Below are 13,298 nucleotides of genomic sequence, written 5' to 3'. Positions count from 1 at the left end.
CAGAGAGAACAGTGTGTTGTGTAACAACTCTTTGCAACGAGTGAATCTCGCAAAGCTGGTGATAACTACGAACATTTTGTGCGAGCAGAAAAGATTGCTTAAAGTTATTACTATACTGTACCACAATAAATTATATCGCGACGAACATGTAAGATGTTGTCAACAGAAATTGGTTTGAAATATGGTCAAGTACAATCAGCAATGGCATAGGTATGTAATGGAATTGGTTAGGTGTACTGATTACATAGATGGACAGAAAATTGTTGATTGGTACGGCAGAGATAGAGTACTCGTTGACAAATAATAGGTGTTAAAGGTAGCAGAAAGGTCAAGCGAAAGTTCAACTGAAGATGTTACAAAGAGCAGATAAAATGGCAACAACAAGTATGCAGTACTCCTTAAATTCAAAGACAAAATCTCTACACAAACAGGACAGAGCAGTCCAGCCAGAGAGCTGGCTGAATAAACTGCATCAAGCAAATTATATGAGAGATTCAAAGAGGGCTAGTATAAATATCTAAGTCTGACAAGAAATAATGAGTAGGCAAGCAGTTAAGGTAAGCTAGAAAATTGCTTGGTGTAAAAAAGTGATAAGAATGTGAGAGGACTTACGATGCATAGGCATCTAGCCTTGGTAATCTGTCAAAGCATCAAATATAAAATACACACACGCTCACACATTACAGATGTCAAGGTTAACTACTACTAGTGGCCTTGCCATAAGTGACTATAGCAAATTCGAGAACACAGACAGAGATGTATACGAAAACAGCAGAGAGACTACTTCCCTGAACTATTGAACATCGGTGAGAGAAACATATAGCCCGTTAATAACATTTCTAAAACAAGCTTCAAGCACTGCACAAAGCAAAAATGAAAGGTTTATTCCGCAAACAGCTACTCACGCGGATGATCGCTGGGCTGGAATGTTTTTTTCCTTGACCTCCATAGTATCATCAACTGACACATCTTCATACTTTACATCCAGCTTCCTTGTCTGTTTGTGTAAGCAGACTCGAAGTCCGATGCCGAGCTTATTTGTGATCGTGAGTGGGTGTGACTTGTAGACTTCAAATAACGTTGAGTCATTCGGCTTCTTCGTAAAGGTCTATTCATCAATAAATAATAAAGACTAGATATTGTTTGTATATGGCTAGAAAGGTACGGTAATGACAGTTGTAAAATGCAAGACGCAATTGTAATCAATAAATAGTTTTTAACTAAATGGTAAGAGAAATTGAAATGGCTTCAAAAGATTTCAAGTTTTTGTGGATATGAAAAGTAGGTTACTAAATTAGAGTTTTGAAAAGTGAATAATTCCATAATTGAGTGAAGCCGCTCGGACTGCACATGACTACGCCTGTCATATACCTCCTGACTACACTTGTCACATTTGATTACGCCTGTCATATACCTGACTACGCTTGTCACATTTGACTACGTCTGTCATATACCTGACTACGCTTGTTTTATTTGACTAGTCTTTCATTTACCTGCCTACGCCTGTCTACAATTGGCTATGTCTGTAACTAATTTTCATAGTCAGGGATGTGTATATCTTGAGATGTTTGGTGCAAAAAGATTTTTAAAATGCTTTTATGGTTATAGATTAGCAATGGGTGCATGCTCAGACCTATGCTCTACACCCGAACAGTCCGCACACCTCAGACATGGCCACAGGATATAACATAGAGTACTGATACAATTGAGATGTTATATATGTATTCCAACATGAACAGTTAATTATCATAACTTCTAGTAATGGAGTTACTGAAACCGTTGTACTTATGTAGAACTTATGCTGACACTGATTACATAAAATATCACAGAAAGAGACGTATAAAGATGGTATAAATCAACACTTGAATATAATCAGGGTTTACCAATAAGATGTAGTGGTAATAAGCACCAGCTCAGCGCTAGCTCTCATATCCCTTATAAATGCATGTTCTAACTCACACAACCAATGTTGACTGGCACTTCTTCACAAGTGCTTGTAACTTTTTAAGGTTTGTTTGAGTACTAACCAGGGTTAACAGCTACCCCTAAATCAGCTAGAGGATGATTTATATATTATAAGCTTTCTATACGAGACATATTACTGAGCTCCCTTAACAAGAAAGACAACTCCTAACGGTAAATTAAGAACAATGAGAGTAGCTTATGTCTTGTCCTTGTTGTGATCTCAATGTTCTTTTTAAGACATTCATCTAAGCAAAGTCGGGTAATAATCTCACAAAACTGAAACTATCAAAATTATGGCAGCCTGCTTCAAAGCACTTTAACATAGCTATTACAATCACGTGATCTCTGACAAGCCATTGATGAATAGCAAGTGTTTTTACTGAAACAACACCAAATAATATCACAAGAGTGTGTGTTTTCTGGACAGATTATTGAACGCGCTCATGCTTGCAATGCACACATTTGGACAATGAAATGCAGGTGCTTGAATACCCAATTATTATGCTAAGATGTAAGCACTTACATGTCCAGTAAACTAATAAGGCCTATTAGAAAGAGATAATCAGTCAGTAAATGCGGATAAATATATAAACAGTTCAACCATGAGTAGGTATAGTACAGAAATAAACTATAATAATACAGATATGTAACTAGCACAAATATAAACATTGAGAGGCAGCACCTGAACACGTATAAGAAACAGGTGAATGACTCATCAGACAGGCTATAATTAGTACAACAAGTGTGAGGCTGTGGTATGAATTGTGAGAAAAAACAGAAGAACACTTACATCTACAACACTGGTGATGACATTGAGACCCTGAGGAGTGGCATTGACAAGCAGCCTATCTCTCGAGACGAGGGAGATGTATCTGCAAACACTTTTCCTCTCATCCACGTCTTCCAATGATTCATCTATTGTAACCTGTTCAAGTTCTGGCTCCGCCGGTGGCACCTGACTCGTGATTTCAACCAGCTGTTAGGAAACAAAGCAGACCTAGAAACTAAGGACTACAATGCTCTTCATCAGCAAAGTTATTAGATTACACGCAGCTCTTTAGTCGGTGAGTTTATGAAGACAGGGAACTCGGAGGCCTAATAGATTGTCACAGTTATGAATCGTGTGTAACTCACGTCCTCTGGTTTATCTTTGCTGAGTAGCAGGAAGGATGAAGGCACACCAGCGGTAGCTAGCAAAGGTCCTACAACAACGGAATGTTAAACCTAGAATCACTAGCTACCGGGTCATAGAACAAAAAGATCAGGTGTATAAATTGTCCCCTGAAATGCATTTGTTGCTTGTGAAGTAGAGCCATGCTTTGACATACAATGTACAGCCATGCTTTGACATACAATAATCTTGATATGCAAATCTTTTGAAGTAAGACATAAATGAGTAAGTGTACATTAGAGTAAGCCAAGCTCCATATTTTTTACTACTCATTCCAACTTTAAACCTGTATGTTACAGAGCCTACACTTCTGTTCGCATGCCCTTCAAGTAAAGTAACACTAAAACCTTTTCTCACTGAATAGTACTAAATAGTAGTTTTTCAATTTTTACATTTACTTCTCACTTGTTTTATTGCTAAATGTAATTACTTGAAGTATCTGCCATTGCTTTCTGACTATGAACAGATCAAATTAAATACAATACATTCTTATTAAAAGATTTGCACAAACATACAATGGTTTTGACTCGTGCTGGGCACGAGTACTTTTTAGCCCACGAGTTTAGACTCATCCCCTTCTGTTCGAGTTTTTTGAGTATCGGGTAGATGGTAGTGCTTGGCACGAATACATCTTGGTCAACGGGTTTTTCGGGTATCAGGTTTGTTGATACGGGTTTTATGTCTAAAATTTCCAAACATCAGACAAATTTTAAAATTTATTACAATGCAATTATAATTCTATTTAATTTATTTATTGTTTCTTACTATTTTCTAATGACCAATATTCATGCTCGCAGCCTTAAACCTTAAAAGTTTGAAACCCAACTGTCAGTTTTCAGGCATTGCGTAGGGTGTGTCAGAATATTAATCGGCCGGCATTCCGGCATTCACATGGCTTTGTTTACAAAAGCCGTTTCCAAGTAACAGCGTAAACCAATCAAATTAATTTTTGCACAAGATAATAGTCCAAAAATTTTACTCCCATTTGTAACAGTTTTCAAATATCTTTACTTACTTCCTTCGTTTTAATAGCAAACCTTATTTGAACGATATAGCGACAAAATTGACACGACTCATTCGTTGGCAGGTCATGAATGATTGTGATGGAAATAAAGAACTTTATAATACAAATTATAATTTTCCAGTATATTTTGAGTCATAAAATAATGATGAACATGTGCTCAATGAATATGATGTTAATGTAAATGTTTTTACGAGTTTTTTTTAAATTGTACAAACTTTTATAGGTTTAGCCCGAATAATGATGAAGTACTGTTTTTTCTGTTTGATGACATTTGCTGTGGGTTGCCCGACTTTTTTACTAGTGTTTCACCATATATCATTGTATTATGAGCGTGTTCAGATATATATAATAAAAGTTTAAAAACTTTGGATCGTTGGACAGATTGTCCAGGGTTACTGACACGCAATGACACAAGAGGCCAGAGTTCAAAGGGTTGATAGGCCGGTTATTAAACAGTGTTTAGAGAGCAGGGCGCAATAGACTGAGTTTTTGTCCACTCTACGGATCCGTGTAACAAAATCCGAACTCTCAAGTCAAAACCCGAAACCGCAAGACCAAAATGCTCAAAAAAATCTCTATTACCCGATACTCAAGAGAAGATAAATCCGCGGGTCCAATGAGTCTTATTACCTGTGCCCAGCACTAGTTTTGACATATGAAGCCAACACTGGAGTAAATTAAAATCGTATTTTAAGGTATGACTGTACCATATAATACTCCCCTAGGATGCAATAGACTTGTAAGTACTAATAAATTAAGCACGAGCTTCTATGATGTAATCACAATGAGTGGGAGTGCTGACAGTTGTTCTTCAGCAGCAATTTTACTTACGAAGAGACTGCCATTCTTACTTACAGTTATTCAGACTGTACACAGTCCAACGATCTACATCATAATATTTACAGACTAACATCTCATTGCTTTCAGTTAAACTGATTACAAAAACTTTTATTTCTGGGGAAAGAATAAAATGTACTTGTGATTGTGACTGCAATTCAATGTAATGTAGAAGTTGTCTTCCCTCAATCTTTACAGTTCTACGGAATGTTTTGACGCAGCTGTGATGCAGGCTGAACACAATCAGAAGCTACATGTATTTATACAATCTAATAATATTAGTTATCAAATGGTTAAACTTGATACATAATAATAGAGGTTACATATAATAGTATATCAGAAGAAGGCATGGACATAGATGTACTGAGCACATGAAGCCATGGAGATATACCCGCGTAGACATAGATGTAATGAGCATGTAGAACTATTTAAATATAACTATGTATATATACATATGCAATGAGCATGTTTGGCTAAATGCGGAGATGTCATAGACATAGATCTAGTGAGTATACACAGTTATATATGTAGATACACTTTGTTTAACCACCTACTCTGAGCAAGTCCATAGTCATCCTCATCATCATCCTCATCTTCCTCTAAGATGGTCGGCTGAGGTATCAGCCTTGAGATAACTGTAACAAAACCTGAATATACACCAGTATCTCTACCTGCCAAGGCCCCACCTGCCAAAACCTGCCACATTTGCTAGCAGAGATAAGTAGCAAACTCAGAGAGCTATGCACTGTAGTTTTCCTCCATTTAAATTATGTTCTCCCATCTGCCTTATACTGACTTAGCCTTGCAATTTATCTATATACCTTTCCAGTTCTACCTTGCCTACATGAAACTACATTTATATTGTATATTGTTTATATTTATATATTTATATTGTTTTATATTGTATAACGTAAGTCAATCATTAAGATTAAATTAAGTTGTACGCATTAAAATCAATTAACCATGCAGAAAAGCCTAAAGCTAGAGAAAGTTTATCATTAGATAGTTGTGGTATTCTTAAGAGAGCATTCAAAGAGCACTGTTCATATTATTCTTATTCTCACTGTTCATAGTTCTTTAATGTAAAGTTTCTAGTAGAATAACATATATCAATAATCTGTTTGTAGAACATTAGTACAATGAAAGGAACATACCGGACTGCTGTACATATATTACTATGTTATACGAGTAACAGCGCCAAGAAATAATAATTATAACAAATAGTAGTTATCTGATCCATGCTCTTGTCAGCGGATATTTACATGGAGTTGTCATCACACGACTACGCAAAGAGCTCCAGACTTTCATACAGATAAATAGAACGCAAAAGATAAGTGTAGAGAGTTGTCAGCACTTCTTAAAGCACCTTAGGGCCAATTACAATCAACCAATCTTTACCAAACATGTACAACATGTTTTAACAGTTTTCACTTGAAATTCAAACGGTGAAATTTGAAAATTATTGAAATGTGCAAAAGGTTTTAGTCAAAACCTAACAGGAGTTAGTGAGATTCTTGTGAAAAACTACACCATGTAATAAGCTGATTATATTTACATGTACATAAACTAACTGATGATGTATATATAAACTAACTGATGTCTATATAAACTAACTGATGTCTATATAAACTAACTGATGTCTATATAAACTAACTAATGATGTCTATGTAAACTGACTGATGATATTTATATAAACTAACTGATGATGTATATATAAACTAACTGATGATGTCTATATAAACTAACTGATGTCTATATAAACTAACTAATGATGTCTATGTAAACTGACTGATGATATTTATATAAACTAACTGATGATGTATATATAAACTAACTGATGATGTCTATATAAACTAACTGATGACGTCTATATAAACTAACTGATGACGTCTATATAAACTAACTGATGATGTCTATATAAACTAACTGATGTCTATATAAACTAACTGATGTCTATATAAACTAACTAATGATGTCTATGTAAACTGACTGATGATATTTATATAAACTAACTGATGATGTATATATAAACTAACTGATGATGTCTATATAAACTAACTGATGACGTCTATATAAACTAACTGATGATGTCTATATAAACTAACTGATGACGTCTATATAAACTAACTGATGATGTCTATGTAAACTGACTGATGATATTTATATAAACTAACTGATGATGTATATATAAACTAACTGATGATGTCTATATAAACTAACTGATGATGCATATATAAACTAACTTATGATGTCTATGTAAACTGACTGATGATGCCTATATATACTAACTGATGATGTCTATATATACTAACTGATGATGTCTATATATACTAACTGATGATGTCTATGTAAACTACTGATGTCTATATATACTAACTGACGATGTCTATATATACTAACTGATGATGTCTATGTAAACTGACTGATAATGTCTATATAAACTAACTGATGATGTCTATATACTAACTGATGTCTTTGAACTGACTGATGATGTTTATATATAATAACTAATGATGTCTATATAAACTAACTGATGTCTATATACATGTATACTAACTGATGATGTCTATACAAACTAACTGATGTCTATATAAACTAACTGATGATGTATATATATATATACTAACTGATGTCTATTGAACTGACTGATGATGTCTATATAAACTAATTGATGATGTCTATATAAACTAACTGATGTCTATATAAACTAACTGATGATGTATATATATACTAACTGATGTCTATTGAACTGACTGATGATGTCTATATAAACTAACTGATGTCTATATACATGTATACTAACTGATGATGTCTATACAAACTAACTGAAGATGTTTATATATACTAACTGTTCTAATATATAAACGGCAAAATTTGATTAATGAGTAGGCAAACGGCATGAGTGATAAACGGCAAAATTAATGAGTAGTAAATTACATGTAATTAATATTTACTGCCAACTCGTACGAGAAAGGCCACGTGAACATTTGTTTTTTTCCGGCGGCCCAGACAAATTGTTTTCGCGTCGAAAATTACTTACTAAATTTCTACTTCAAAAAGGTGAGTACTTCTCATTCAATGGTGTATTACCACACCTTCACCACTTAAAGACGTTGGATTTGCTACTGTTCGTGATATTAAACATGTTCATTTCCTTCCGCAGTTGAGTTACTAATTTTTCTTTCTAGCTACGAGTACTGTAACTTACTACTACAGAACGTGCACGGGTACTCCGAGCTTCGCGATAGGCGATGATGAGAAGAGAGCAGCTGGTATCGACTTACTGTCACCCTGCTTTAGCCATGGCCAGCTGTATGTTGCCTGCTCAAAAGTAGGCACAAGGCAAAAACTGTTTGTTCATACAACTGACAGGAAAACAAAAAATGTCTATCCGCAAGTGTTGCGTTGAATTAACATTGTGTTATTGTTGTCATGCTTGCATTGAATTAACAATATGTTATTGTTATGTCATGATATGTTCTTCACGTTCTGCTATACCTACATATTATCCACATGCAGCATTTTCTAATGTATTTTTCAGTATACATATATATATATATATATTTTCATGCATTTGTTTTCCTTAATGTGTCTCCTAAAAAGACTATCATCTTGGTGTTATGTTTTATTATTGTAAGGTGCTAATGCTGTATTTGCCTTGACATCATACTGTCAGTGCTGTTATACATATCAATTTTATTAACACATCCACATTACTGCTGCACTGTTTGTATGTACCATGTCAAAACACAGGCTATAGACAAAGAACTGGTGGGCCATGATTAGCGTTTTAAGCATGTTGAAGTCTCCATTCAAAAAATGCTAGTGATAGCAAAATATTTTGTAAAACTTCTTAAAAGATGCAAATTTTTTCAATACTGCCAGTTTGAAAAACTTCACTTTGCCTAGCAATATCAATTTCATTATCAGTTCTCTGTACAAAATAGGATAACTCCAATTTGAGTGACTTGAGACTGATGCGTTGTAGACTAGCTGTAAAACAAATGGCAGATTTCCATTGTTTTCCCTAACGCTATTGACAGGTATGACTGCATATGTGAATGCATAGTCTGATCAAGGCAACAATTTCAGTACACTGCATATTTGGAGTTATTTTACAGTATGAAAGACAACTCTTAATAAACCTCTTGCTGGATATGAATCTGTTCCTGTGGACGGGTAATGCAGCTAGTGTTTATATAAACTAACTGATGTCTATGTAAACTAACTGACGATGTCTATGTAAACTGACTGATGATGTCTATATAAACTAACTGATGATGTCTATGTAAACTAACTGATGATGTCTATATATAATAACTGATGATGTCTATATATACTAACTGATGTTTATGTAAACTAACTGATGATGTCTATGTAAACTAACTGATGATGTCTATGTAAACTAACTGATGTTTATGTAAACTAACTGATGATGTCTATGTAAACTAACTGATGATGTCTATATAAACTAACTGATGTTTATGTAAACTAACTGATGATGTCTATGTAAACTAACTGATGATGTCTATGTAAACTAACTGATGTTTATGTAAACTAACTGATGATGTCTATGTAAACTAACTGATGATGTCTATATAAACTAACTGATGTCTATGTAAACTAACTGATGATGTCTATATAAACTAACTGATGTCTATATAAACTAACTGATGTCTATGTAAACTAACTGATGTCTATATAAACTAACTGATGATGTCTATATAAACTAACTGATGTCTATATAAACTAACTGATGTCTATGTAAACTAACTGATGATGTCTATATAAACTAACTGATGTCTATATAAACTAACTGATGTCTATATAAACTAACTGATGTCTATATAAACTAACTGATGATGTCTATATAAACTAACTGATGTCTATATAAACTAACTGATGTCTATGTAAACTAACTGATGTCTATATAAACTAACTGATGATGTCTATGTAAACTAACTGATGTTTATGTAAACTAACTGATGATGTCTATGTAAACTAACTGATGATGTCTATATAAACTAACTGATGTCTATGTAAACTAACTGATGATGTCTATATAAACTAACTGATGTCTATATAAACTAACTGATGTCTATGTAAACTAACTGATGTCTATATAAACTAACTGATGATGTCTATGTAAACTAACTGATGTCTATGTAAACTAGCTGATGATCTCTATTTAAACTATCACATTTCTACTTTTATTTTCAAACTTAATCTCAGTTGATGTGAACACAAGGACTGACCTTCTGGTAGTCCACGGTGGCTTCTGGAAGCTGATGGATGATCTACTTCATCTACTGTCATAATATCTTCCGCTATGGAAAAAATGAAAGTTTTTTTTATAATAGATTGTGGAATTTAAAGTTTCAATAACAAGGCATGAAAGTACATCAGAAAGATAAAGATTCTCACAAACAGAAGGCAAAAAATTGTCTTCTCTCTCTTTAGTGGATGACATGAGGTGATGGATGAAAGTATCCAGCTCCTGGCTATCCACGAGAATCTCGTTCGGGTCAGTTTTGGCTATCGGATGGCTTTTAGCAGTCGTCAGCTGCAATATGTTGTCCTTGCTTACAGTTACTTGGTGTATGATACAATTTAATGACATAGAATTCACCAGTGCCATCAGCGGCGAGAGTACAACTCTCCCCCTTGTTGTAAGACAGTTCATAGGAGCCTGATACAGGTGATTCCAAACAACCAAATAAAGTTTAATGGCATATCTGTAAAGAATGCTGCCTGCTTAGGTGATGCCTGTAAGGACAGTATGGCTTTACAAGTTCACCACTAGCATTAGTAAAAATATGGTAACGATTCAAATTCATAGCCACCATGCCAGGTTGTGACCATTGCAAAAGTTTAAAATAGAAAAAGGAATAATGAAGGAGATTATAGTCAACTTACTCGAGCCAGAATCTCCCATCTCCTGTACTGGTTTGTCTTTTCATCAAAAATGCACTCAACCAGAGGTTCCCAGACATCCAGAAGTTCATTGTAGTAGTTAGACTCAAGAGAGAAACAACACTCAGCCCGTATCTAAAGCAAAAAGCTTAGCCTCAAAATCGATTGGCTGATCATTTCGTAGATAAAACTAGCCATTTATGAGGTACTTCTGAGAAAAACATTGTTAGTAGAGACATTGTTAGTAGAGACATTGTTAGCAGAGACATCGATAGTAGAGACATTGTTAGTAGAGACATTGTTAGTAGAGACATTGATAGTAGAGACATTGTTAGTAGAGACATTGTTAGTAGATACATTATTAGCAGAGACATTGTTAGTAGAGACATTGTTAGCAGAGACATTGTTAGTAGAGACATTGTTAGCAGAAACATTGTTAGTAGATACATTGTTCGTAGAGACATTGATAGTAGAGACATTGTTAGTAGAGACATTGTTAGTAGAGACATTGTTAGCAGAGAAATTGTTAGTATAGACATTGTTCATAGAGACATTATTAGCAGAGACATTGTTAGTGGAGACATTGTTAGTAGAGACATTGTTTGTAGAGACATTGCTTGTAAAGACATTGTTAGTAGAGACGTTGTTAGTAGAGACATTGTTAGTAGATACATTGTCCGTAGAGACTTTGATAGTAGAGACATTGTTAGTAGAGACATTGTTAGTAGAGACATAGCTAGTAGATACATTGTTAGTAGAGACATTGTTTGTAGAGACATTGTTAGTAAAGACATTGTTAGTAGAGACATTGTTAGTAGAGACATTATTAGCAGAGACATTGTTAGTGGAGACATTGTTAGTAGAGACATTGTTAGTAGAGACATTGTTTGTAGACATTGCTAGTAGAGACATTGTTAGTCGAGACATTGTTAGTAGAGACATTGTTGGTAGAGACATTGTTAGTAGAGACATTGATAGTAGATACATTGTTCGTAGAGACATTGATAGTAGAGACATTGTTAGTAGACATTGTTAGTAGAGAACAGAGGCCATACTAAGTTAGGTTAAAAGTAGACAGGTTAGATGAAGGTTGAGTGTAGGTCAGCATGGTGAGATGAACACGCTACAAGTGTTTTCATACTCGAAAAACAACACACAGCTTCGTCAGAGGCAGCAATATTCGACAGCACAAGTCTATAGCCTGCTAAACTACCAGCACTACCGTACCCGAGTGCTCCAGTCCATGACAGAGCCAGAGAGACAAGAATTCGTCTTGAGAATCGGCACAAATTCTTCTCCGATAGCGACAGCAAACTCCAAACACAGTTGGAACTCCGAGACAGACAGGGATTCAACGGCAGTTTTTGTTGGTTTCATCTCGACATTCCCGATGTCATCATCAGGATCTGAAAAATAATAAAGCTTTAGGCGTAAAATTAACGGTGACATGGAAAATGGTTACTAGGTGGTACAAGTTATACCGAAAAAAGCTTTACAAAAACTTTGCTGAGATTTTTCTGAACATAAAGGAGACACCGATGAAAGTGCCACAACTAGTGCCGAGCTAGAAAAAACCCAACTGCAACAGGTTTACCCAGATAATTTATGAGCAATCCCTAATATAAGGAGTAAGAGAATCTCATATATCCGTCATCTCACCGCTAAAATTAATTTCATAGAAAATATCTAAAAAAATTAACTTATGGAAGTTCTATCAAAAGTAGCAGAAGAATATTCTGCCTTCATTATGTACTGATTCCATATTATTACTTGGAGACTGCTTTGCAAATCAGTCATAGCCACCACCTTTAAGGGTTAGAATGAGACGGCATAGTTTAAACTATACTACAGAGCTGACAAGTCATGCACAGAAGTGACAAGGACTGTACAAGATGGCAGAATATAAAGTATGAAAGAAGAAGACATGCTCGGTACACTCTATCAGCTAGTCATTAGCTGACCCCAGTGCTGACCCCAGTGCTGACCATAATCGGCCTTGAAGTCTAACCCAGCCAGTGCATTATGGTACACGATATACATGTGATTCATTCTGAGGGTAATACCATCCTGATATGACCTTACACATCACCACCTAAACCCTAACTTGTTCAGACCCTTCGGGTTAACCATAACAATGAGAACTATGGAGACGTACCACAAGCTAGATTCAGCATTGCGCATTTTTCTAGCTATCTCCGATCTCATATACAGCTCATAGAAATCTCCACCTCCAGTGAATCCACCAAGCATTCGAACCTTATCCATCACCCTAACCGAGCCCAGAAGGACTCGCTCTAATTATACAGGTCAGCGAGGTTAGAAACTTGTTGCCAGCTAAAGTAAGTTTGTTTAAAGCCAAACAACAACTAATGACTTTGGGTAGGATTA

General features: G+C 35.1%; 2 protein-coding genes across 3 annotated transcripts in view; both read right to left on the bottom strand.

Annotated features, from left to right (window-relative positions):
- LOC137408452 (intermembrane lipid transfer protein VPS13C-like) overlaps positions 1 to 1,077 on the bottom strand; it is a 56,395-nt gene extending 55,318 nt beyond the window's left edge. For both annotated transcript variants that reach the window (XM_068094986.1, XM_068094987.1), the window contains exon 1: positions 906 to 1,077. In XM_068094986.1, the coding sequence (XP_067951087.1) occupies positions 906 to 949 (44 nt within the window). In that variant the 5' untranslated portion in view covers positions 950 to 1,077. The remainder of the gene's footprint in view (positions 1 to 905) is intronic.
- A 1,021-nt stretch (positions 1,078 to 2,098) lies between these two features.
- LOC137408134 (intermembrane lipid transfer protein VPS13A-like) overlaps positions 2,099 to 13,298 on the bottom strand; it is a 98,469-nt gene continuing 87,269 nt past the window's right edge. The window contains exons 43-50 of the mRNA XM_068094522.1: positions 12,138 to 12,316; positions 10,914 to 11,045; positions 10,422 to 10,560; positions 10,253 to 10,324; positions 5,552 to 5,683; positions 3,100 to 3,167; positions 2,756 to 2,941; positions 2,099 to 2,110 (exon numbers count right to left, since the gene is read on the bottom strand). Of these exons, the coding sequence (XP_067950623.1) occupies positions 2,099 to 2,110; positions 2,756 to 2,941; positions 3,100 to 3,167; positions 5,552 to 5,683; positions 10,253 to 10,324; positions 10,422 to 10,560; positions 10,914 to 11,045; positions 12,138 to 12,316 (920 nt within the window). The remainder of the gene's footprint in view (positions 2,111 to 2,755; positions 2,942 to 3,099; positions 3,168 to 5,551; positions 5,684 to 10,252; positions 10,325 to 10,421; positions 10,561 to 10,913; positions 11,046 to 12,137; positions 12,317 to 13,298) is intronic.

Source organism: Watersipora subatra, chromosome 11 (genome assembly GCF_963576615.1).
Source record: "Watersipora subatra chromosome 11, tzWatSuba1.1, whole genome shotgun sequence".
In the NCBI taxonomy this organism is placed as follows: domain Eukaryota; kingdom Metazoa; phylum Bryozoa; class Gymnolaemata; order Cheilostomatida; family Watersiporidae; genus Watersipora; species Watersipora subatra.
This window is presented reverse-complemented; position numbering and strand designations above follow the sequence as displayed.